Here is a 25,914-nt window from a genome sequence, read left to right as displayed (position 1 = left end):
TATGAGAACAAAGTTTGAACATAGAGTCTTAACAAACAGAAGGAGAAGGTTCAGAGAGATTTCATTCTATTCCATTTAATAAAGAGACAGGCCTGCAGGAAGCAGAGCTCTATCTCAGGAATCTCTACCCACTGTGGTGAATCACAACGACTTTCTCGGAAGGCCCTCAGGGGTGAGTGGACTCACATACAACAACAGTAAAGGCAGAACAAAGAAAGCCAACAGTTCTCAGTGTCAGAACCAGAGGAACATACACCCAGCTCAAACAGGAAAGCACTGATACAACCACAGGCAAACACGCAATAAAGCTCAATGAAACGATGGTGATCTAATGCTAAACCAGCTACTAGCAGAAAAAAGTCCTATGGAACTCTTCAGACAAGGACCTTTCATTGTCAAAGATTTAGGCTTGCCCAGAGAGCCGTGCCCCACGATCAAAATCCAGTCTTAAAGGACCATGACTGCCTGAAGCATGTTAGTTATGAGTAAGAATGAGGAATTCTCCTCAACTATTAAAAAATCTCTTAAGAAGATATGGATTTCGGCTAGGAGGACCATAAATCCTTTGAAGTCAACTGGATTTGTACTATGGTTCAAAAGAACTGATACTGGCATCAACCTTTTAGTTACTTAGTCATTTTCTAGAAGCTGAGACAAGGATCCTGGCAGGAAAGTCTGAGATCCACTTGGTCAAAGATTGCAGAAAACTTAAAAGAAACGGTTCTTATCTGGAAGAAACCACAATCTGGTTAACGCGAAAGAGAAGAAAGCAAGGAAAAAATCAAATAGTAATGTAACATTATATATATATTTTGTGACAAATTCCAAGTGCTATAGGAAAATATAAATAGAAAGAGGCAGTGAGAGTCTGTATAAGACCACGCTCAGAAGACCAGAAGATTAGTGTGTAAAGTATAAAATAAAGCAATATAGGTAAATGTAATGAAATATTTAAACAGTTTTAAGTTTTACATAATAATTTGGTGCTAAACTAACTTCTACCTATAAGATGGGTTCATAAATAAATGAAAAGAACTCTACCTCAGCAAATAGAAAAGCAATTGAAATTTTTACGGTAAAATAAGAAAACCTTGAGAAAATGATCCTCAAAGATAAAACAGCTATAGTGTATAGTGAAGAAAAATTCCTTTAAAATCTTTAAATTTCAATATAAATCCAAAATCTAATGTTGTTACCTTTTACATTTCCTATGTTTAACAAAGTTCTGATTAAAAGTTCCATATATAAATTGTACATCATTTATGCAAAGCTACATACCCACCAATATATCTTGTTTTAGAGGCAGGAGATATCAGTAAAAAAATAAGAAAATACACGTTCATTCAATAAAAGGACAAAGCCTAAATATTTTGAAATAGGTGCAGGACCACGTCTTGTTAGCAGGGAAAGGAAAGAGGCAGTGTGAAGTCATTCAAGCAGAATGATAAGCAAACCAAAGCCAGATCAAAGGAAAAAAGAAAAAAGGCTGAAATGTGAAGCTGAAATATTTATTTCCTTCAAAAGATCATCCATGCCTTGTCCCTGGGCAGTTCAATATTTCAAAGTAGCTGGAAAATATTCTCACATTCATCACTATGCAGAGTAGATCAAATTTTATTTACCAAGTATAAATGCAATACTTATCATTGAGAGTTTTTCTGCTTATGATAAATGATTCCTAAATTATGTAAAATATATTTTAAAGTCATGATAGATGTTTTCCAGTACTTTTAGTGAATGATGTTGTTACAAACTCTAACATTTATAGTGTAACCATCATTTTTAAATGTCTTTGCAAATGAAGTAGAGTGAACATTTATTGACTGCTTACAATGCTTATTAGAGTGTAAGCTGTTCATATATTATTTCATTTTTTATAACTATAAAAAGTTATTTATATTTTTTTCACAAATAAAACAATGAAGTTTAGAAGAGTTAAGTGATTTGCCCAAGTTTACATAGTATAGGTTGGTGCAAAAGTAATTGCGGTTTTTGCAATTTTTATTTTTTATTTTTGCAGTTTTACACCGCAATTATTTTTGCACCACTCTAATAAATGGTAGAAGGAGAAATTAAACCAGCCCATCTGACACCAAAATACAAAGTTGTTTCATTATATCATGCTATTTCTTTACATCTGTAAAGAAATGAAGTCTAACAACTTCACGAACTTGTTGCAACAACGTTGCTAACCCTTTTTGATATCATAGGGATAATTCATTATGTATTTTTACCAACTAGGCAAACAGTTAATTAAGTTTACTATTTGGAAGTGCCGAAAAGGCCGCGTGAAAAAGTTAGACGATCTGAACTTTTCGCCAGCAATTCATGGCTCTTGCATCACGACAATGCACCAGCTTACACGGCACTGTCTGTGATGGAGTTTTTAGCCAGTAAACAAATAACTGTATTGGAACACTCTCCCTACTCACCTGATCAGCCCCCAATGACTTCTTTCTTTACCCAAAGATAAAGGAAATATTGAAAGGAAGACATGTTGATGATATTCAGGACCTCAAGTGTAATACTACAACAGCTCTGACTGGCCATTCCAGAAAAAGAGTTCCAAAATTGCTTTGAAGGGTGGACTAGGCACTGGTGTTGGTGCATAGCTTCCCAAGGGGAGTCCTTCAAAGGTGACCATAGTGATATTCAGCAGTGAGGTCTGTAGCACTTTTTCTAGGATGCGGTTGCAAACTTAATTGTCCAACCTTGTATATGAACTAGCGTAATATCATTTGAGGGTTATATTGTCAGAGTTTTAAAGTGCATACTCTAAACTCTAAAGCAGTCACTAAAATAACAAAGCCATTAGTTATAGATAAAAGGGCAATACAAGTGATCAAAGAATTCATAAAAAATATTTGATCAAGGAAAACAAAGGCAGAAAAAATAATAAGGCAAACAATGGACAGACAGGACAAATAGAAACAAATAGTAAGATGCTGGATTTAAAATTAACCATATCATTAGTCACATTAAATGTAAATGGTCTAAATATCCACATAAAAGGTAGTGATTGTCGAACTGATTGAAAAAGCAAGAGCTAACTCCATGCTGCCAGTAAGAAAGACAACTTAAAGTGGCCAATAAAGTAAAACTAAAAGTATTTTAAAAGATATACCATACGAATACTAATCAAAAGGAAGCTGGAATGGCTGTATCAATATTCAGCCCAAGAAGATTTCAGAGCAAAGAATATTGCCAACAATAAAGGTCATTACTTAATAATTAAGTACTCAATTTATCAATAGGACACAGATATTCTAAATACAAGAAGTAAAGCTAAACCCATGTACAATCACAATCTGAGCTCTCAATATCACTTTCTATCAATAACTGACAGGGCAAGCAGACAGACAAGGATAAACAGGATTTGAATAACACTATCAACCACCACGACCTAAGTGACACTTCTAACATTCCACTCAACCACGTAGATAGAATACATGTAAATTTTAAGAGTGCACGAAACACTTACCAAAACACTATATACTGAAACATAAAACAATTCTCATATTTAAATTCTCTATATTTAAAAGGATCCAAATTATGTAACGTATAGTTTCTGATCACAATGGAATTAAATTAAAAATCTATAAAATTCAGATATCTGGGAACCCCGCAAATAACTGGAAACTAAACAATATTATCCTATCTGACCCATGTGTCAAATGCAAAATAAAATGAGAAGTTAGAAAGTATTTTGAACTTAATTAAAATGAATATGAAACACCAAAATTATAGAGATGCTGTTAAAGCTGTACTTAGGTGAAACTGATAGAATTAAACACCTAGTTACAAAATAATACACAGATTTCGAATCAATGGCATCAGCTTTCACCTTAATAAACTAGAAAAAGAGCAAATTACATAAGTAGAAGAAACAAATTACAAAATAAGTAGAAGAATGGAAATAATAAAAATCAGAAAATTAAACAATACAGTAGGAGCAGAAAACACTACACAAAAATCAATGACACCAAAAGCTGGTTCTTTGAGATCGATAAAATTGATAAACCTGTAGACAACCGATAAGGAAAGACAGACAACAAAATTAACAATATTGCAAATGACAGAGGTTACGTCACTACAAATTCTATATGTATTAAAAGGACAAGAAAGCAATGTTATGAAAAGAAGAGAAATAAGAATTTCAACCCATACTTCCTAGGATATACAAAAATAACTTAAAAATGGATCATAGTTCTAAACCTAAAACCTAAAACTACAAAACTTCCAGAAGAAAACCTTTGTGACCCGGGGTTAGGGAAAGATTTCTTAGATATAACACCAAAAGCACAATTCATAAAAGAACAAATAAATAAGTTGAACTTCCATTAAAATTAAAAATACCTGCTCTTTGAAAGAAACCATTAAAAGAATGAAAAGGAAAACCACACCCTGGGAGAAAATACTTGCAAATCATCTATCTTTTGTTAAAGGACTTACATCCAATATATACAAAGAATTCTCAAAACTTAATAATAACAACCAGGCCGGCCCCGTGGCTCAGGCGGTTGGAGCTCCGTGCTCCTAACTCCGAAGGCTGCCGGTTTGATTCCCACATGGGCCAGTGGGCTCTCAACCACAAGGTTGCCGGTTTGACTCCTGCAAGGGATGGTGGGCTGCACCCCCTGCAACTAGCAACGGGCAACTGGACGTGGAGCTGAGCTGCACCCTCCACAACTAAGACTGAAAGGACAACAACTTGAAGCTGACAGCACCCTCCACAACTAAGACTGAAAGGACAACAACTTGACTTGGAAAAAAGTCCTGGAAGTACACACTGTTCCCCAATAAAGTCCTGTTCCCCTTCCACAATAAAATCTTAAAAAGTAATAATAATAACAACCAATCCAGTTAAAAGTAGGCTAAAGATCTGAACATTCACCAAAATAGGTATATTTATGGCAAAAAACGAAAACGAAAGGTTTTTCAACATTAGTCACTAAGGAAATGCAAATTAAAACCACAGTAAGATTCTTGTACATACCTGCTACAATTGTGAAAATGAAAACACTGACCACATCAATTTTTGGCAAGGAAGTGGAGGAACTAGAACTCATATATACTGGTGGTGGGAATGTAAATAGCACAACCACTTTGGAGAATTGTTTGGCAGTTTGTTAAAGAGTTAAACATACACCTACCATACGATCTAGACACTTGAGTTTTAGGTTTTCATCCAAGAGAACAAAAAGCAAATGTCCACCCAAAGACTTGGGCACTGGTGTTCACAGAAGCTTTACCTACAAGACCTCAAAACTGAAAACAGTCCAAATGTCCATCTACAGATATATGGATCAACAAATTAGGGTATATCGATACAATGGAATATTACTCAAAAATAAAAAGGAATGAACTACTGATAAATGGTACAACATGGAATCTCAAAAACATTACACCAAGGAAAAAAAGTGAAACCAAAAAGTATACATAGTATATGCTTCCATTTATATAAAATTCTAGAAATTAAAATATAGGGACAGAAAGGAGATTAGTGGTTGACTGGACATGGAGAAGGCAGAAGAGTGAAGAGATGTTACGCAGGGTCATGGGGAAACTTTTGGGAATAAATACATATTCACATAGACATCTTTTTTTGTTTGTAGTTTCACAAGTGTATACATATGTCAGAACGTGAAAGGGTACACTTTAACTATGTGAAATTAACTGTATTTCGATTATAATTCAATTAAGCTCTTAAAATGACCCTCCGTATATGAAAACATGTTTACTCTTACTTATTGTAAGACAACTACAAATTAAAACTATACTGAGCTACTACTTATTACCTATCAGGTTTACAAAACATTTTTAAACACATTCTACTTGGGAGGCCGGGGGGTCAAAAGTCATTCTAATATGTAGCCAGTAGAAATTCAATCAGTACAACCTTCACGGAGGGGAATTTGATAATATATAACCAAAATGCATGTATGTTTATCTTTTGACCCAGCATTCCCACGCCTACAAAGTTACCCTGAATATATATTTCAAAAAATACACAAATACATATCTACGAGGTTATTCATTACTGTATCATTTGTAATTGCAAATGCTAATTCAACAACCCGGAAGCCCATAGGTAGGACATAAACTGTGATTCATCCGCATGCTAGCAGGCTATGGTGATGCAAATAGAATGATGACTTCCAGTTTATGATAAATAAAAAAAGCAAAGTGTAAGAAAGAAACTAATGAGACATACACATACATCTGTTCATTTGTGCAAAAACAAACAAAAAGGATGAGCCAGAGACTGATGGGAGCACATGTCTACGGGCGAGACGAGGAATGCACAAGAAAGGACCACAGGAATGGCAGTGAGGCAAGACTTCTCTGAATATACCTTTTAGTACAAGTCTAATTTTTGAAACTATGTTCATGTTCCATTTATTCAAAAACTAAAGAATAAAACAAACAGGGATGGGGGTCAGGAAATTCTAAAACAAAATCCAACAGAAAAAAAATCTAACAGCACTGCAAATGGTTAATAACATAATCACACTGAAGGGGAGTGAGAAATAACCAAATTAATTTTTGAACACAATATTTGGATCATATGCTCTCAGGTTAAAGACAAAAAGAACTCAAAGAAGTATTAGTCTCTAGTATTATGTTACTTTTTCACAGAGTTATGGTTTATCGATTCAAAAACCATTTCCTGCTTTGAGCAAATAACTAAACATATAATGGAAGCCAAGTTCCTCACTGTCAGAGAAGAGAATAACAAATAAGGAAAGAGGGAATAAACGGGGGGTGGGGGTGGGAACCCCTGTGGCATTTGAGTGGAACTGGAATTAGTATGAATTCATGATATTTATATATTTAGCCAGATATAGAACAGAGATAGATGTGTGTAAGTAAGCGTACAAGAACACAAGTACATATACGTATATATGCACACACGTATATGCATGTACACATGTACACATTCACCTGTTTCCTATTGCTGCTAGATGAGAGGGACTAAAAGCAAATATTCTGGAAAGGAAACACACCTTTAGGTAATTTCTAAGTGTCTAATAAGAAATCATCCTGAAAATCATGAACTGGTACTCTTGTTACTGGACCACAAGGAAAATACTACATACCGTGTTTCCCCAAAAACAGGACCTACACGGACCATCAGCTCTAATGCGTCTTTTAGGGCAAAAATTAATATATAAGACCCGGTATTATATTATATTATATTATGTTATATTATATTATATTACATTATATTATATTACATTATATTATATATTAGACCCAGCCTTATATTAAAATAAGACCAGGTTTTATGTTAATTATTTTTGCTCCAAAAGACGCATTAGAGCTGATGGTCCAACTAGGTCTTATTTTTGGGGAAACACAGTATAAAAATTTGTAGGCTACGTAAGTTAGAATAACGAAAGCAACTGAAATCTTTTTGGAATTATGCAGTTTTACTGAAAGTACATACAGTGAGAGTCCTAATTTGGGACTAATCTGTCATTTTAGATGTGGGATTCATGTGTGTCCTCGTCTGTGTGATAAACTGCTCAGTTTTGACTATCCCAAGTCTATTTGCGTAGGGGACAGACAATTCTCAAAGAGAACTCATCCTAAAGAAAACCAGGTAGTACCTTTTCAAGGGAGGAACACAGCCTTGAAAAGACATGGTAAAAGCCTAAAATGCGGACCAGAAAGATGTGATTATCTCTGGAGATGGAGAGAGAAAACCCAGATCTGTACCTTTTTTTTTCCTTCAAACAAAAAAGGACCTGAAGTAAACATTACAAAATGCGACCCTTTGTTAAACGTGCACTTGCAGGCTGAACAGGCTTTGCTCTCCTCCCACCCAACTTGGCCATGAAGTAAGCTTACACTTCAACTCTGTCAACAGGACAACTTCTGCCAGTTTGTGTCCTGCTCTCTACCACACCCGCTCACAATGGCTGGCTTTGGGAGACACCATCGTGAATGCCCCCTTCAGCCCCTCTGCTCTCTCCAGGATGCTGTCCTCTGCTTTGTACAGGCTCCTGTTGGCAGTTCTGGCTGTGACCAGGTGAGTACATTTAACCCAACGCAGGCTTCCCAAGCCTTGTGTTGGCCACACACCTACACCACAATTCCGTCTACCTGAGTCTTCTATTTTTTCAAATTAGTTCTGAATTTGAGAGGGAAAGAGGGGGTTATTTATTGGTCTGTAATCTCTCTGAAATGAAAAATGTTAATTTTTTTTCTGCGTTTACGTAAGTGTACATGAAGAATTTGTTCTTATTGAATAAATCTTAGGTATTCTTAATAAAGCAGTATCATTAATTTTATTTTCATGAATGATTGTCCTTAAAATTTCTAAGGAATCTATAGAAGTATGCCATTCTCATACTAATTCAGACTTTGTTAGTAAGAATTGGTGATAATTTTGACAGAGGGGACATTTATGTTTCCCCTTTTAAAATACATATAACAAACCACATAAGATTCTTTTGAAGATAAATTAAGAGAATATATTAAAATCATTTTGTTAACTATAAAACATTAAATAAAGAATTGCTATATTTTATTACTTTATCAACTCCCCACCAAAATTACACTTATTTCACCACATTCATTGCTAAAGTAAATTTTGATTGTAGTAAACCTCAAGAACCTAAATACATAAACTGCTAAAAAAAATGGGTTTTTCAAACTGAATTCCTGAAGAAAGCATCTAATAAGCCTAAAATTCTCATGTTACAAATTAAACCTATTGTGTGACTGGTGTCACAAATGCTTTGGTCAATAAGACGTCTCTTGACCATCATATTATACTGTCAGTCATTTAAAGCAGTGTGTTCTCGTGAGAAGAAATGCAGAGTTCTATGAAGACATGGCCACAAATAAATAATAGAATAGAAATTTCCTTTTCAATTTGAAACAAGGTCACCACATATTTCGGTCCTCTCTTCAAGCTTTCGATTGTGCTTCCTGGAAGGTTATGTCAGTATGCTCACTGGGGCTAAGGAATGCTTACAATAAACTGGAAACTTTGACTGCTCTCCATCTAAAATGGTTTCAGATGCTCAAGCAGACTGCAGAAAAGAGAACAGATGGGTCCCCACCACCACCATTGATACTTAAGAAAGCTCTTTTTCAGAAGAAAATTATATTCAGAGGTTTTAGGCACTTTCCAAAGTATAGGGATAACTTTTCTCAATCACACAACTATTCCTATCAATACAAAACTAAATAGTTTTTTTAAACAAAACTTTAAAAAATCTTAAACAAAGCAATGTAAAATTTAGCAGTGCCTTCTAGTAATTTATCCATAATTTCCAACTTCAAATATAATGGTACCAGTTGCAAGAAAAGCAAACTATTATATTCCTTTTAATTACTTAGAAAATTATTAAATTGAAGCATCTTGAATATGTAATGACAGTATGTTCACATCATAGCCACAACCTGCAAAATGAAGGACTACACATTAGGGGTGTGATAAAGCTTTCATGATGATCTGGAACTTTCTCTACTAAACAAGGTGAATCTCCTTGGTAATAATTTCAAACTACTGCCATTCAAAACTACATGATTAGTTACAATGGAGCAAGCTAAGGAACAATCAACTTGCCAAGTAAAGAACCTGAAATGTTTCTAATTATAATCACATAGCACCCCTTTAAAAAGTAAAAGCCAAATCAAAGAATCAGACATCAAAAGGCCATTAGGTCTTTCAATATAGACCATTTCCAGACCTAGTTTACTCCACATAAAACCTCCTTTGGGGTGTTTTCATTTTTTCACTAAGAATAGAGATATATGGTTCAAATTACTGACAGTTTCTTCCAAGTTCCTCGACATTTCTGTATTCCACACCTAAAATGAATAAATTTTACATCAATAATAAAAAATTAGAGGATTCGAATTTTAACAGTCACCAACTGTGAAATTCCCCTGTTAAATTTCACATCGAACTCCATCCAGGGACTACAATTTAGTGGAAAATAAAGGAAACTCAGTAAGGAAATAAAAGCATGTTTTCTTAAGGACGGAAATGTTTGACATTTGCTTATCTATTAGTTATTATACTCTGACAAAACCTTTCTTCCAGAAAATCAGGTCTGTTTGCTTTACTGCTAACCTCATGCTTGGACATCAACATGTTACCAAGTTCATGTCCCTGAAACATTTTATTCCTTGTGGCAGGGAAATTCTCTCTTCTCCACCAGCTCATTTTCTGTCATTCCTTCAAAACCTAGTTTATCGCAGAGAAATATTCAGGAAAGTAAGGCTTCCTCCAATGTCACTTTCATCACATGCCACTCTGCTACCAATTCTTCAGCCATTCCCTCCCATTCCCTGTGAGAAGTGCATCCTTCTGTCCACCTTTGGGAGATTAGGGGTCCTCCTCAATCGGGACCACCAGTCTCCTGTCCTTTCTGCTCCAGCTGGGCTCACGTTCTCAGGTTTCTCCACGTACACTCTACACTCTCCGTCTCTACATCTAATGTTCACCTCTTCCAACTTCCTAGGTGACTTTTACTATATCTAAGAATAAATATGTTAGGTTTATAAGTCATTGTGTTCAGAATATACCTTGGGGACACCATCAGTAAGAGATTTACTTCTAAAATTAATACCAGATTGAGAGTTAGACTATACAAATTTATTACTGATGAAACTTATTTTCTGAGTCCTGTGAAGAAACCAAAGGATCTGATAGCTAACAGCCAACTATTAGCTATAACTGTGAGAGTTACCATCATTAAGGATGCTTTTCTAGTATTTCAGATGTGTTATTTAATTTTGCTGTTTTTCCTTTATACTTTAACACACAGGCATAAGTCCAATGTGAAATTAATTTGAGATTAAAGAAGCACTGCTTTTAACATGGCCAATGATTTCTACCTTCTCGCAATTATGTTTTGTTTGTAAGAGCTGATTTCTTATCACTAGCATTGGCACTATTTTTCTGATTTGCAAAAAATATAGTAATATATTAAAATTACAGCAGAAATGAGCTGCTACAGCAACAGGGGACCACACTCACAGACTGCCCAATGGCCAGCAGGTGTAATAACCTAACAATTCTATTGCCAACTCTCTAGGCATAGGTGGTGGTTTTTTCAATTCATTCTTTTTATGACGATGATTATACACTGATGGATATAGACAGTAAAAATCTGTCAGTGTACTTTCAGCATGGATGAGCAGAGGAAAATGCATTTATGAGGCCTAGCAAAGGAGATACAGGCAAAACATCCCCAAAGTAGGGAAGGACAACTTACCCAATTTAACTGCTTGACAGCAATACCACATAACACCCAACTCTATTAGTAATAATTTTACAGTTATCAAACAACACATTAATCAATAGTTTGAATTCTGGGATAGAGTACTACAATAGAAAAGAATAGTCTTACCAAATGCCTAGAAGTCCTTCACATAATTCTCAATGACTATTCTCCTTTCGTGGGCTACATAGCAGCAGCTGCAACTAATGTAAAAGGGAAAGATGTATGCCACCTCCCAGAGTATCATTTTGAAGACCAATAACAGAGTCCAAATACAAGACCCAATAGCTTTCCCAGCAACCCCACCTCTAGGTATATACCACCCAAAGAACTGAAAACACGTACTTGAATACTTGTACGTGAATGTTCATAGCAGCACTATTTACAACAGCTTAAAGCTTGAAACCCAAATTCCCGTTGACAGTTGAATGGACAAAAAAAAAAAAAAAAAAAAAAAAAGATATGATATGATATAGACACACAATGAAATATTATTCAGCCATAAAAAGGAATGAAGTAGTGATACACGCTACAATGTGGGTGAATGTGGAAAACATGATGCTAAGTGAAAGGAGGCAGGCATAAAATGTCACATATTGTATGAGTCCATTTACGTGAAACATCCAGAATAGGTAAATCCACAGAGACAGAAAGCAGAGGTTCTGGGAGTGGGTGGGGAACGAACTTGTTTAACGAGTACAGAGTTTTATTTGGGGGTGATGAGAATGCTGTAGAATTAGACAGAGGTGGCAACTGCACAACACTATGAATGGACTAAATGCCACTGAGTTGTTCACTTTAAAATGGTTAACTTTATGTTTTGTGAATTTCATCTCAATTGAAAAAAAAAAAAAAAGACAGCAACTGAAACTGTGGAGCAGCATCCAACTTAAAAAGCCTACAGGGACCAGGTAACAAAAACGAGAAGAGTGAGCCAAAAACAACATGCTCTGCATGTAGGTATGTTCCCAGTTTGGTTTTTATTTTATTTATTTTTTAATGTTGTTTAATTTTTTTTCCTTTTAGTCTTTTCTCTTCTTTTTTTGGCCAGTCTGAGACCTGTATAATTTATTAACTTTTCTTCAAAGCTGGTGTTGGTGATGCTCTGCGTTGTGTTTCCAATTTCACCGATTTCTGGACTTAGCTTTATTTCGTATATTTTCTTCATATTTACTTTGTTGTCTTTATCTAGCTTCTTGAGATAAAGGCTTAGCTCATTTCAGTCTAGATACTAGATTAGAGATACTTCATAACATTTGATGAGTAATACTTTTATTATCATTCAGTTTTAAATATTTGGAAATTTTATTATGAGTAACTTTTTAACCCTAAGTTGTTTAAAAGTACAATTTTAAGTTTCCCAACATGAGGGCTTCAAAACAAACTGACTGCTTGTTATTTATTACTAATTTAATTGCACTGAGAACACAAAATGTGGTCTTGATGACAATGAATCTTTGAGAAGTGCTGTGACTTCCTGTATGACTTCATCCAAGCACTATCCCGTCAGCTCCAGCTACTTGCTGCCACGAGAAAAGATGGCTTGGTGTTGCCAGATATGGCATGTTTCAAGAAAAAACATATCTAAATTTCATGTGAAATCTCCTGATCTTAGAATGTTAACAAATAATTCAAAATTTTCAAAATATTTTGAAGGCCAAATTGAACACATGTGCAGAATGACTCAACCTCCAGCCCAGGAATTTGTAACAGCTAGTGGAAAACAGGAACTTAAAAAGGAGAACATCAAACGGGCAAGAGAAAAAGCACAAAAGCAGCAAAGATAAGAGCAGCATGTAGGAGAAAAGAGAAAGAGAAAGAAATGGCTTACACGACATCCTAGGAATCAAGAGAAACTGAATTTAAAAAGTGGAAAAGAAATAAAAATACTAAAATATAGTAATAAGTGCTATAAAGAAAATTAAGGAAATAAGTGATTTGAGACAAAGATATATACATTTGTAAATCACACTTATAAGGATGGTATTGAAGAACTGTTTCTAAAGCTATGGTCTTGGATCCGATTGTCTAAGGAGAGACTCAAAAATGAGTCGAGAATAGAATGAACATACAAAGAAGATTGAGTGGAATGAAGGAAATCAGGAGAATGTGTGTCACAAGAACTGAAGAAGAGACTGTTGTATGGAAGAGAGATTGAACAAAACACAGACTGGAGGTCACTGTGACCTCGGAAGAAGTTTTGATAATATGAGGAAAAAACCCAGACTGGATTGGGCTGAAAATGGAAATGGTAGATGAGGAAACGAAGGCAGTAAGTAAAATAACTAAAGAAATCTGAGCATAAAAGCAAAGAGGGAGAAAGATCCCGGATGAAGGTTGGGGGGAAGGGTTGAGGTTGAGAAAGTTTTTTTAAGATGGATACCTACTTTTGTCTAAATGTTAAAAGGACCAGTGCAGTTGAGGACAACAAGGGGTCTTGAATCAGACTGCACAACGGAGAAACATGCAATAATTGGAAGTGAAGAATTGGTGGAAAGGTTGGTATGAGGGACACACCTTGTAAGTTAACAGAATACAACAAAGTAAGGATTTAAAACAATGACATTAATAAAATTAGAAACAGTATTTTGCTTTGGAGTGGAAAGAACAGAAATAGCAACAACGTTACATATGATTAGTGACAGGTGACTGGAGAGGAGGAGGAGGTGAGGACAAAGTGATGACCAGGGCTTCCCTAGATCGTCCATGAACAAATAGTGTCAGGAATAAAAGAAAATAGAGATAAAAGCTCAGAAGGAGTTGGCTGTGGTCTATTATATTAATAAAGCATATATCAATGGTGTGAAAAAATCAAAGAACACTCATGGCAACAGAGAATATGATGATTTTTCTGGAGTTAAAAAAAATTGGGGCGATCTGAGTCAGTCTTTGATTCACTTATTAATTTTGCAGAAACTTATCAGTGTTACACTGCTCAGGAGGTCACACAGCTCCACAAGGCTCACTATTCTCCTGAAAAAGAGGCAAAAGACCACAAAGCAAGCTGAGATCAAGGACATTTTTCAAATCAAGTTTCAATGTCATGGGAAGGTTACCATGTATTTAGATTTTAGTCACATATACTAATTTATAATCGAATCTACAGCAAATCACAATGATTGATTCCAAAAATGACACCGACTTATCATAAATTCTTTTCATTATGCAGTGATAGAAAGGATGGGAGTGTACATACTACATTTCAAAAAGAATTCTATCAAAAAAATAAGTTAAGAACAGTTCTATCTTCATATAAAAAAATGACACCTGGCTAGTATCTTCTGAATAGGCTCTCTCAAGTGCTCACTAAAAATACCTAGAAAGAGAATGAAGAAATAAATGATGTGGGGGGAAATCCCAATAATAACAAGAACTGAGATAAACAAACAACACAACACAATGGAAAAAACCTGGGAGGAACCTCCAAAAATACAAAGCAAATAGAAGTGAACTGAAAATACACACACACACACACACACACACACACACACACACACACACCGGTCCATCTGACATCAAGTGCAATTTGTTCTCAGGAAACAGAACCTGAGAAAAAGGAGGTAGAAAAACACCTCCTTCTTCCCTCAGGTCAAAGATTCTGTGTCTAAAACAATAAAAAAATTTTGATAGCTGGGATTCTTCCACATACCAGGAAACACAGAATAAAATCTGTTGATGTTTTATACAGATCCATTCAGAGCCTGTAAGTTCCAGAGAACATCTGGATTGAGAGTAAAGGAGAGTAAAGCGCTAACAGTAGGGTCCTATATAGAGGGAGCCGCACTGCCACAGCTGAAGTAATATAGATGGATAAAAAAAATAGGAAGACACTTAAGCTTAAAATATACTGAGCAATATAGGATTCACATTCATTTAGAAAAACAGAGATTCACCATATAGGTTATGAAAAAGTATCTCATCAGTAAAGCAGAGTTTCTATAGGTGATGTTTTCCTAGAAACTTGGAACTTCACTGGCAGGTGACATATAATGTTTCTATCCAGCTGCAGGTCTTCAAAAGAATATAAATATTCTACAAGTCCACATGGAGCAGAGACAGGACAATCCATACCCAAAATACATAGTTCACTAATGTCAGATGGTATCTACAAGAGTGCACACACAGTAGAAGTTCAATAAGTGTTTGTTAAATAAATACAACATCAAAACTGTACAAAATTTTATTTTGTTCAAGATTGAGTAACAAGGTAGAAAAGTAGCAACTGAAGTCTAAAAGTTATTGCAAAACCTGGGAATAGAAACCAGGAAAAAGAAACATTCAAGATACACAGAAGAAAAACCTACTATTAAAATGATCTAATATAATAACCAGAGGAAAACACCGGGAAAACTGTGAGGTATCTAAATGATGGAATACAGTCTCTAAGAAATAGGGGGTAAAGTCTTAAGAATTACCTAAGATAAAAAGAATACAATAAGATTAAAATGAGGAGTGATTAAGCTTAAGAAAGGATAAAAACAAAACTTAGAGCAGAATAAAAATTCATAATGGATGTGGAAAAGAGCAGAAATGCAAGTGCAGAAAATCAGTGATGGTATAAGCCATCTTAAACATATACTCAGAGGATAAAAAAACACAGATGAAAAGAAAGAAAATTAGAAATATGAACAAATGCTAAAAGAGACAAGAAAGGATATGGAAAGAGAACACTAAACAATGTAAAACAAATAATTCAGTAACAAAGTTGAATAAATGATTCTGGAGTGTAACAGGCAGATATTAGGGCAGAGGTAAAGATATGTAAGTTACTAAATATATGGTACTTGAAGCTAAAGAGCTTGATGCGATCACTTAACAAGTGTAAATACAGAAGAAAAAAAATGGTGAAGGATCGAGCCTGGGGAACTCTGAAACATGGAACCCTGATAGAAAAGGACGACTCAGGTCAAAGGAGATTGAAAAGGAGCATCCGGTTAGGCAGAAAACTGTCGGAAGGTCCTGGTACCATGGAAGCATAGAAACGAAAGAGTTTCAGGAAAAAGAACTCCAAATTAGAGGGGGTAGACCAAGGTGGAGACTCACAGGAGGCCCCTCCACCCACAGACACACTGAATGTGTACTTGCAGTAATCAACTCTAAAAACAATCCAGAAACTAGCTGATTAACTCCTACACATCACTTGGGTCTGGGTAGAAGCCAATGGGCATAAGGTGCCTATCAAAAACCTTCAACCAAAAATTACACATTGTGGTTAAAGTGTTCCTTTTGCATAAGGATCCATCCCCACACTCACCATGATATTCAATATTTTACCGGAAATCCTAGCCAGTGCAGAAAGGTGAGGTTGGTGATGGAGAAAACAAAAATTGAAAAGGAAACAAATAAATTATTTACTGATTATTTAATTGTTAATATCCACACAGCAGATCCAAGATAATTTACAGGCAAACTTTGAAAAGAAATACAGCACAGTTGCTAGAAAAACAAAGTATTTCTGTTCAGCTGGATCCATCAGTTTGAAAATGCAATTGTAAATATTTATTACAAGACATTAAATAGACAAATTAATGGAGAATTATTTATGGAAGAGAGAAACTGATACAGTAAAAATTTTTAATTCTACTTAATCTATACAAATAATGCAAATATAACAAAAAAAATCCCAACGAAGCTTTAGTAAAACCTCATTCTAAATTTGAAAAAGAACAAATGGCTAAGAATAGCTAAGAAAAATTTGGAAATAAAGAACAGAGTGTGAGGTTTCAGGTCTTACATTTAAGTCTTTAATCCATTTTGAACTTACTCGTGTATATGGTGTAAAAAGGTGGATCAGCTTCACTTTTTTGCATGTATCTGTCCAGTTTTCCCAGCACCATTTATTAAATAGACTGTCTTTATTCCAATGTAAATTCTTGCCTCCATTGTCATAGATTAAATGACCAGATAGGCATGAATTTATTTCTGGGCTCTCTATTCTGTTCCATTGATCTATGTGTCTGTTTTTATGCCAATACCATGCTGTTTTAATTACTATAGTTTTGTAGTATGATTTGATGTCAGGTAGCATGATACCTCCCACTTTGTTCTTATTTCTCAAGATTGCCGTGGCTATTCGGGGTCTTTTATGGTTCCATATAAATTTTAGGATTATATGTTCTAGTTCTGTGAAAAATGTCATTGGTAATTTGATAGGGATTGTGTTGAATCTATATATTGCCTTAGGCAGTATGGACATCTTAACTATATAGTAATTCTTCTTATCCATGAGCATGGTATATGTTTCCATTTATTTGTATCTTCTTTAATTTCTCTCTTCAATGTCATATAGTTTTCTGACTACAGGTCTTTTACTTCCTTGGTTAAATGTATTCCTATGTATTTTATTGTTTTTGAAGCAATAGTAAATGGAACTGTCTTCCTAATTTCTACTTCTGCTAGTTTGTTATTGGTGTATACAAATGCAACTGATTTCTGAATATTAATTTTGTATCCTGCTACTTTACTAAATTTATTTATCAGTTCTAATAGCTTTTTGGTGGTCTTTGGGATTCTCTCTATATAGTATCATGTCATCTGCATATAATGACAATTTTACTTCTTCCTTTCCAATTTGGATGCCTTTTATTTCTTTTTCTTGTCTGATTGCTGTGGCTAAAACTTCCAGTACTATGTTGAATAAAAGTGGTGGAAGGGGGCAACCTTGTCTTGTTCCTGATCTTAGGGGGAATGCTTTTACTTTTTCCCCATTGAGTATGATGGTAACTGTGGGTTTATCATATATGGCCTTTATTATGTTGAAATATGATCCCTCTATTCCCACGTTGCTCAAAGTTTTTATAATAAATGGATGCTGGATTTTGTCAAATGCTTTTTCTGCATCTATTGATATGACCGTATGATTTTTATTCTTCATTTTGTTAATGTGTTGTATGACATTAATTGATTTGCAGATATTGAACCAACCTTGCATACGAAAAATGAATCCCACTTGGTCGTGGTGTATGATCTTTTTAACATATTGCTGAATGCGGTTTGCTAATATTTTGTTGAGGACTTTTGCATCTATGTTCTTCAGGGATATCAGCCTATAGTTTTTGTTTGTTTGTTTGTTTGTTTGTAATGTCTTTGATTTGGGGATCAGGGAGATAGTGGCCTCGTAAAGTGAACTTGAGAGCCTTCCCTCTTTCTGGATTTTTTTTGAATAGTTTGAGGAGAATAGGTGATAATTCTTTTTTGAATGTTTGGTAAAATTCACCTGTGAAGCCATCTGGTCCAGAGCTTTTGTTTGTTGCGAGCTGTTGATTACTTATTCAATTTCATTGGTAGTAATCAGTCTGTTCAGATTTTCTGTTTCTTCTTGATTCAGCCTTGGAAGATTGTATGCTTCTAGAAATTTATCCATTTCTTCCAGATTGTCTAATTTGTTGGTGTATAGTTGCTTGTAGTATTTTCAGAGGGGTAGTAGATTGAGGGGGGGGGCATTATCACTTTGTGAGGGGTATAAATGTCTAACTATTAGAGTATTTTGTACACCTGAAACTATAAAAATACATTTAAAAAACGTAAGGTGAGAAAAAATAGAGTGTGAGGGAAAAAAAGAAGAGTGTGAGAGGGGATGCCCTCACTCTACAACAGCTCAAGACTTAGTATGTATTCAGAGTAACTAAAATGACATAACAGTAAATAGCTCTATTTAAATGTGACCAAAAGCTATTGTAATTTTGTGTTCTGTGATTTTCCAATTTTCTACGGCAAATATGTACTAGTTTTATAACAAAAATAAAGCTAAAGAATACATACTTTGAAAAGTTTTCGCACTGAACAATGTCAGTATCCAGAATTCACCCTCCAAAGACCCCTGGATAGGTTCATTTTAACATAAACCCTCTACTAAATAGCAGAGAAAAAGCATTCCTCTGTTAGATTAGCCTAGAACTTAAATGGCAGTGACAAATAATACATTTTCTTAATAACTCAACTATAATATAATCTATCAATTTCTGCTTATATTTAATCCTACTTTGATATAATTAATCTAATCCTAGTTACATAAACTCTAAACTGATTCCATATATGTCAAATAATTTCTTCTTGCTCCCCAACTCTGCACAGCATCTCGGTTGTTAGAGGGAACATTATAAGCAGATATGACTATCTGCCATCTTTGATGGAATACTACATTATAAATTGTATCTGCTCTTAACTTTTGTAACAATAGAAACAGAAAAAATATACTGAAAATTTACAAACTCAATTAATCTTTAAACTCATTACATTCTTAGTTAAAGCCAACATCACATATTTTTAAATAAGTATTATAAATTATAGGCTACTTTTATAGTGTAGTAGAATAGCTTTTGTAATTAATTTTCCAAGAAAACTTTTTAAAAGTACAAATCTGTTTTCTAAACAAAATAAAATTTCTGTAAAAATGTTTTCACTCACTTATCAGGAACAAAAATATTGAGATTAACTATTCAAGTTTCCAGGCTTCCTTTTAGCATCTTTCTAGATAGCCTTTAGTGCACTTTTCCCCCCATTTTAAAGTATACATCACCATTAATTCCTGGAGATATTTTCACCAATCTTACAAACAAAATGGCCAGGCCACAGTTCCTCACTATATAAAACTAAATTTAGAATTATAGTATTTAGCAACACTTTAAAATTCCTACAGAAGACTGATTTAACCTGGCTCACCCTTTCTACCAAAATTCAAAATTCAAGCTCCTGGGTACACTGAAAGGTCATCTGCTTTTAATGCAACTTCATCCAAATTTTTGCAGTAAGCAATGTTCCATTAAAAAACAAACCTAATCAGAATGTAATCCATGCCTTTGAATAATCACAAGATATTTCAGTATTCCATTTAAGTCTTCTTTTAAGATTAGTTTCTAGCAAATGAAAGTACAAAACACTGTCACTGTAACTTTGCAGTTTTATTATCTTTACTCTAAGGCATTCTTATTTGAAGATGAATCCTTTCCCACTAATATTATAAATGTTGATTTATAACAGCAAACAAGCCACCAAAGATAAATGAAGGAGATTTAAAAGAACCTTATAGGAAAGCTTTTCCACTCGTGTTTAAAAATATAACTATTTAAAAATATAACTTCAGGGGTAAATAATCTGTTTTCCACTGTAATGGGAGATTACAAATATTACGTATATCGAGGACAAAAACAAACAAACCTGTTTTAAAAGCTGTATGTCACTTTGTTGGAAAAATAACACCCCTAACTATTTTATAAATTCCCTCACTTTAAACAAAACTATAAAGTGGGCAAAGACAAGGTGCTGCTAATTGTTGTATAAATAAATAATTTTATAGAATGACTTTCAATAAACCAGATGGTGAACATTTGCTGAATGTCACTAGCATAAGAGTTATTTTCAAAACAGGTTAAATAAAAATATAATTCAAGGACATTCTGAATTACTTAGAAAACATCAAGAATTTTTTTCTGATAATTCTATAGGCAAGTGAAATTGTATTTGTAAAGTCCATGGTATATGAAAATATGATTACACATAAGAAAATAGTTACTAATAACAGAAATCGTTATTGGTGGAGCAAAATAAAAATCTCAAGAATATGGTAAAAATAAGCCCTTAAGACATTTTGACACTTTTTCCTTATTTGGAATACCTGCTCAATTTGTTTATAATCACCCATTCACCAACTAGAAGGTCCATGAATCATATCACTTACGTCTTAACTCCTCCTAAACAAATGAAGTTGATATAATGACTGTGTTCTCAGAACTAGAGGTTCAAAATCATACCAGGGTGGAGTAAAAGTGAGGAAAGGCCTGTAATATTTCTTCCCTTTGGTCCCTAACCAACTTGAATCCCCACTCACCTCAACTGGTTCTCTGATAATGCCACTGAGCAGTCTAAAGGCTTATCTTTCCCACATGTGTCTCACTTAGTACAAATTAAAAATTGAATGGAGGTACATAGCTAACAGAAATGTGTATGTGTTTGCCAAAAGAAACATAATAAGAATGTTCATCACAGCACTATTAATAATAATGCAAAACTAGAAAATGCCCAAATGGATACTGACAGTAGGATGGATAAACACACTGTGATATGTTCACTTTGAAATACTATTCAACAAATGAGAATGAATAAACTATAATGAGAATAAACTATAATGATATGTAACAATATATCTCACAAACCTAAATGTCGAGCAAAAGAAGCTCATTTCTCTCTTGCCCTATCCATACCACTGAAACTTGAGCTGCATGATGAGGGGGTGGGAAGAGGCTACGGGGATGGCACACAGGAGTCTCAGGAGGGCTTTAAGGGGACACAGATCCTACCAACTGCATTGTGGACTCCATCAAGAGGCCTGCCCAGGAACCGCTGGGAATGCCCTACCCACAGACCCCCCCAGGCCCACAGCCACCCCAGCACTCTGTGCACCTTACCCACATACCCCCCACCCTGTAGTCAGCTCCCTGTGTGCGCTCCCAATGGCAGCTGTGAGAATGACTGTTAGCAGATGGCTAGTGAGAACGTGCAGAAAGCAGCCCAAGTCTGAGGGCCGGGGAGAGACCACAAACTTGAGCTTTAGCACCACTTTTGTTAAAACAAAAAACAGTCTGCCAGCATTTGGCCTGATATGTTGCAGGATCAAGAAAAGGCATACAATGAATTATTGCCATTTCAGAAGGAAAAGACAGGGAGAAGGGAGTAGGAAGCTTATTTAATGAAACAATGTCTGAACTATGGAAAACAGTATGAAGGATCCTCAAAAAATTAAAAATAGATGATATATGATATGATATTATATATGATATGATATGACATGATATGATATGACATGATATAATATGGTGATCTAGCAATTCTACTTCTGGGAACATAATCCAAAGAAACAAAAACACTAACTCAAAATGATACCCACACCCCTATGCTCACAGCAGCATTATTTACAACAGCAAAGACATGGAAGCAACCTAACAGTCCATTAATGGATGAATAGATAAAAAAGTTGTGGCATGCATATATATAATGGAATATTATTCAGCCATAAAAAATGAGGAAAGCTGCCATTTGTGACAACATCAACGGACCTTGAGAGCATTATGCTAGGTGAAGTAATTCAGACAGAGAAAGACAAATGCTATATGGTCTGATATCCTGTACTACAGATTCAACACACAGAGAAGAAATAAGCTCTTATGGAGTGAATGAAAGAATGATTAAATAAATGAATACCACCACATTCTAAAAGTGAGATTTTTCACCTTTGTGTATATACATATTCAAGAAAAAAAAATTTAAATCAAGCCAAATTTCTATATCATATAGCTGTCTTTTAGAAGAATGGGATTATCTTTGGACCAACTTAGTCTAACTCTACTCTTAGATTCAAAAGCAGTAGCATCCCCCCGCCCCCCAAATACACACCCAAGAATATTTTCCTTTGGGAAAATAGCCAGCTTGTGCTGTTCACTTGGACGTTCAGACCGCACGATAACTTACTCTGCTTTCAGACCAGATGACTCTTGCGCTACCAGGTGCTATATATTATTAGGATCATACAGACATTTAGTCAAAATGAAGACATCATCTACACAGGGAATGGGAGAAACAGACCTATAGGGGAACTTTATTAAAATCTAAAATAGCTTTTATAACTCCAAGTAAAACTTGATATTTTGGTAAAGACTTTTAAACCCTTAGAGAGTGTTACTTGGCTCAGTTAGTGCTTATGTTGTATGTAGAGAACTACAGTGGTTTCAAGGTTCTTTCATCATCTATCAGTGACCATTAGAAGAATAAACTCCAATATCCCACTGGAAAAAATCTTTCTGATTCCCAGTACTTAGTATCTACTACTTGAAATACTTCAAATGTCTAATCTGAACTATAAAATCTTTAAGAACAGCATTATGTCTTCAGCTATACCTTCTAAGCCTTCTATTTCTTTTAGTATGACACTATTATATATATATATATATATATATATATATATATATATATATATATATATATATATATATTAGAAATATATATAGTAGAAATATATATATATATATAGTAGGTACTCAACAAATATTTGTTGATTCACTGTTATTTAAAGGATTACTCTTCCTTTAGTGATATAAAGTGCAAATCAACAAACCAATGAAAAAAGTATAAAGAAATTACAAAAGAACAGAGACAAAGTAGAACAAAAGAGAAACAAAAGTTCAGTAAATTGATTAGATAAAGAAAGTTGTTAATTAACATTTTAGAAAGGAAAAGCAAATTAATAAGGAATAAAGGGAGGGCATCGCATACATAAAGCAAGAATGCAACTTGTCATTATTCAAGTTGGAGTTATTTGACATAGTGTCTAATGAATATTATAGCTCTCTTCTGATTCCATCTAATTCACATGTGATAATGTGAACAACTAAGCAGTAAGTCCTTGCGTAGATAAAAACTTGAGAGACCGTGATGCCATAGGACATACATTATTTCACGATGTTCTATTCAGCAATTCAGCCAACACATTTTACTAAGAAGAAGTGAGGGACAGGGAATGATTATGAAATCTTCCCAGATAGGATCTGATACTAAGTTTGTTTGATCCTGTGTGTTCTTCTTAGGCCTTCCTGTAACGTATTCTTGTTTGTAGGTTTGGGGAAGCAAGGAAAATGGAATTAGCTGAATCTCTGGGAGTTGGCTAGATACACTGAGCTCTCTAAGGTTCCCTTCTTAAATCATGTTCTTGGGTCAGGTACCCTGTTGACCTTTCTGCCATTAAAGTTTTTATCACTCTGTAGTATAATTGCCAAAGTGCTTGAATATTTTCCCAACGAAACGATAAGGTCCTCTGGAAAGGGACTACATACACATTGCCTGACACCTGGTGGGAACTCAGTACTTATTGACTAAATCAATGTTTTCTACTTAAAAATTGTAAGATAAAACTGAGTAATAAGTAGGGCCTAATCAACTTAGTAAATGAATGAAGAAGACAAATAAAATCTAACACTTTAACGTGTATGTTTAAGTATGACACCATGAAACACCTCACTTAAACAATGCCTGTATAGTAGTCCATTTTCAAATATAGCTGGAACATGTCATTACCCACATTTCTCAAAAAAAATCTACAGAGGAATTTCTAAATGTTCTAAGACCTAAATCTTACCATTTAAAAAAATGTTTTCATTTAAGAAGAAGACAGCATCTGAAACTTTGAAGTCCTATTTTCTTACATTCCTATCACTTAAAAACAGCTGAACCAATTTTTCCTTTTTTAAAAAAATGTACTGGCTGGTAATAAAATGCTGAAAATAGAGATTCATGATGGAAAACTGACTCAAACTAAACCACAGCAAAGCTATAATTAAAATATGATGCTTAGGTTCTAGCTACTTAATTTGGCTCACAATTAAGAACAAAAGTGTTTTTTAAATTAAATGTATTACAACTGTACTCACTTTAAAGCTTCCTCAAATTTATGGATTTTCTTTTGAGCATCTTCTTTTTCTTTATCAAGTTCACTCTGCAATTCATGAACCTGCCATGACAAAACATGTAATATTTACTAGAAGATAAGTAACGTTTAAAACTCAAAACAGAAACACAAACAATGAAACAGCAATTTCAAGTCATTTTAATATAAAATTATATATATATATATATATATATATATATATATATATATATATATTTCAAGACAGAGACTTAGTTAACCATCATCATTTATCATATACTTATTTCAGTACTATACTTGCAATACCAATTTTCTGGTCAAAGTTAAGAACTGTTTAAATCTCCTTGCCTGTGGATCCCCTGTAAAGTAAACTGATAAGTAAAAAATTCAAAAAGGGATCAATCACTTTTAAATTTTTGAAAAAAATCACATTTTAGCCAAAAAGGAATCTCATGAGATTCGGGAAAATACAATAAATAATGTGTCTATATTCCCGAACACATACAGGTTATGATGAAATAGTCTTCTCTCTTCCACTGTTGGGAATGATTCCTATAAACATTTACTAAGTTTGGGAGGACCCTCCACTGCCACCATGAGTATCTGCTTCCTGAACTAAACATGGCATCCTTTGAGTAGGCAGGACCACAGCATGAATAATAACAAATAAAAATTTTGCTTCACAGAAAACTATTCATATGCAAATACTGGTAAGCACACCCAATGTGGACTTTATATGGATCCAAAAATAGGAAAAGGAAACTGGTCCAACTGGAGGGTAAAGGAGGATCAAAACAAGCAGTCATGGTTCCCCATACACGGCAACTGAGGGTGCAGCACTAACTGGTAGGTACGAAGACTGAAGTTACTCCGTGGCGTGGGGATACCAGCTACACACCTGCTGGCAACCCAGGTGAGGCTGAAAGTGCAACTGTTGGGTACAGGGGATGGGAGAGGGATGACAAGAACAAAACCAACAAAACACACACACACACACGCACGCACATGCATGCAACACAAACCTTTTCAAACACTGCATGGGTGCTAGCCAAAAATACTTGTAGTTAGCTATTTACGTTAGTTTGGATGGAGACTTTGTTAATTAAAAACACCTATGTTCTTTGACCTTTTCCTTTTATAATTCTTTTGTATTTTTCCCCTGGTGTTTCAAAAAAATAAAAATACAATACGATAGATAGATAGATAGACAGACAGACAGACAGACAGACAGACAGACAGACAGACAGACAGACAGAT

At 34.6% G+C, this 25,914-nt stretch overlaps 1 protein-coding gene across 4 annotated transcripts in view; it reads right to left on the bottom strand.

The window, feature by feature from the left end:
• CEP112 (centrosomal protein 112) overlaps nucleotides 1-25,914 on the bottom strand; it is a 336,631-nt gene that overhangs the window by 220,617 nt on the left and 90,100 nt on the right. For all 4 annotated transcript variants that reach the window (XM_088802335.1, XM_088802333.1, XM_088802332.1 and 1 more), the window contains one exon: nucleotides 24,662-24,741. In XM_088802335.1, the coding sequence (XP_088658461.1) occupies nucleotides 24,662-24,741 (80 nt within the window). The remainder of the gene's footprint in view (nucleotides 1-24,661; nucleotides 24,742-25,914) is intronic.

The sequence above is a fragment of the Rhinolophus sinicus genome, chromosome 12 (genome assembly GCF_057876585.1).
Source record: "Rhinolophus sinicus isolate RSI-liver-muscle chromosome 12, RSI-T2T, whole genome shotgun sequence".
NCBI classification, from domain to species: domain Eukaryota; kingdom Metazoa; phylum Chordata; class Mammalia; order Chiroptera; family Rhinolophidae; genus Rhinolophus; species Rhinolophus sinicus.
This window is presented reverse-complemented; position numbering and strand designations above follow the sequence as displayed.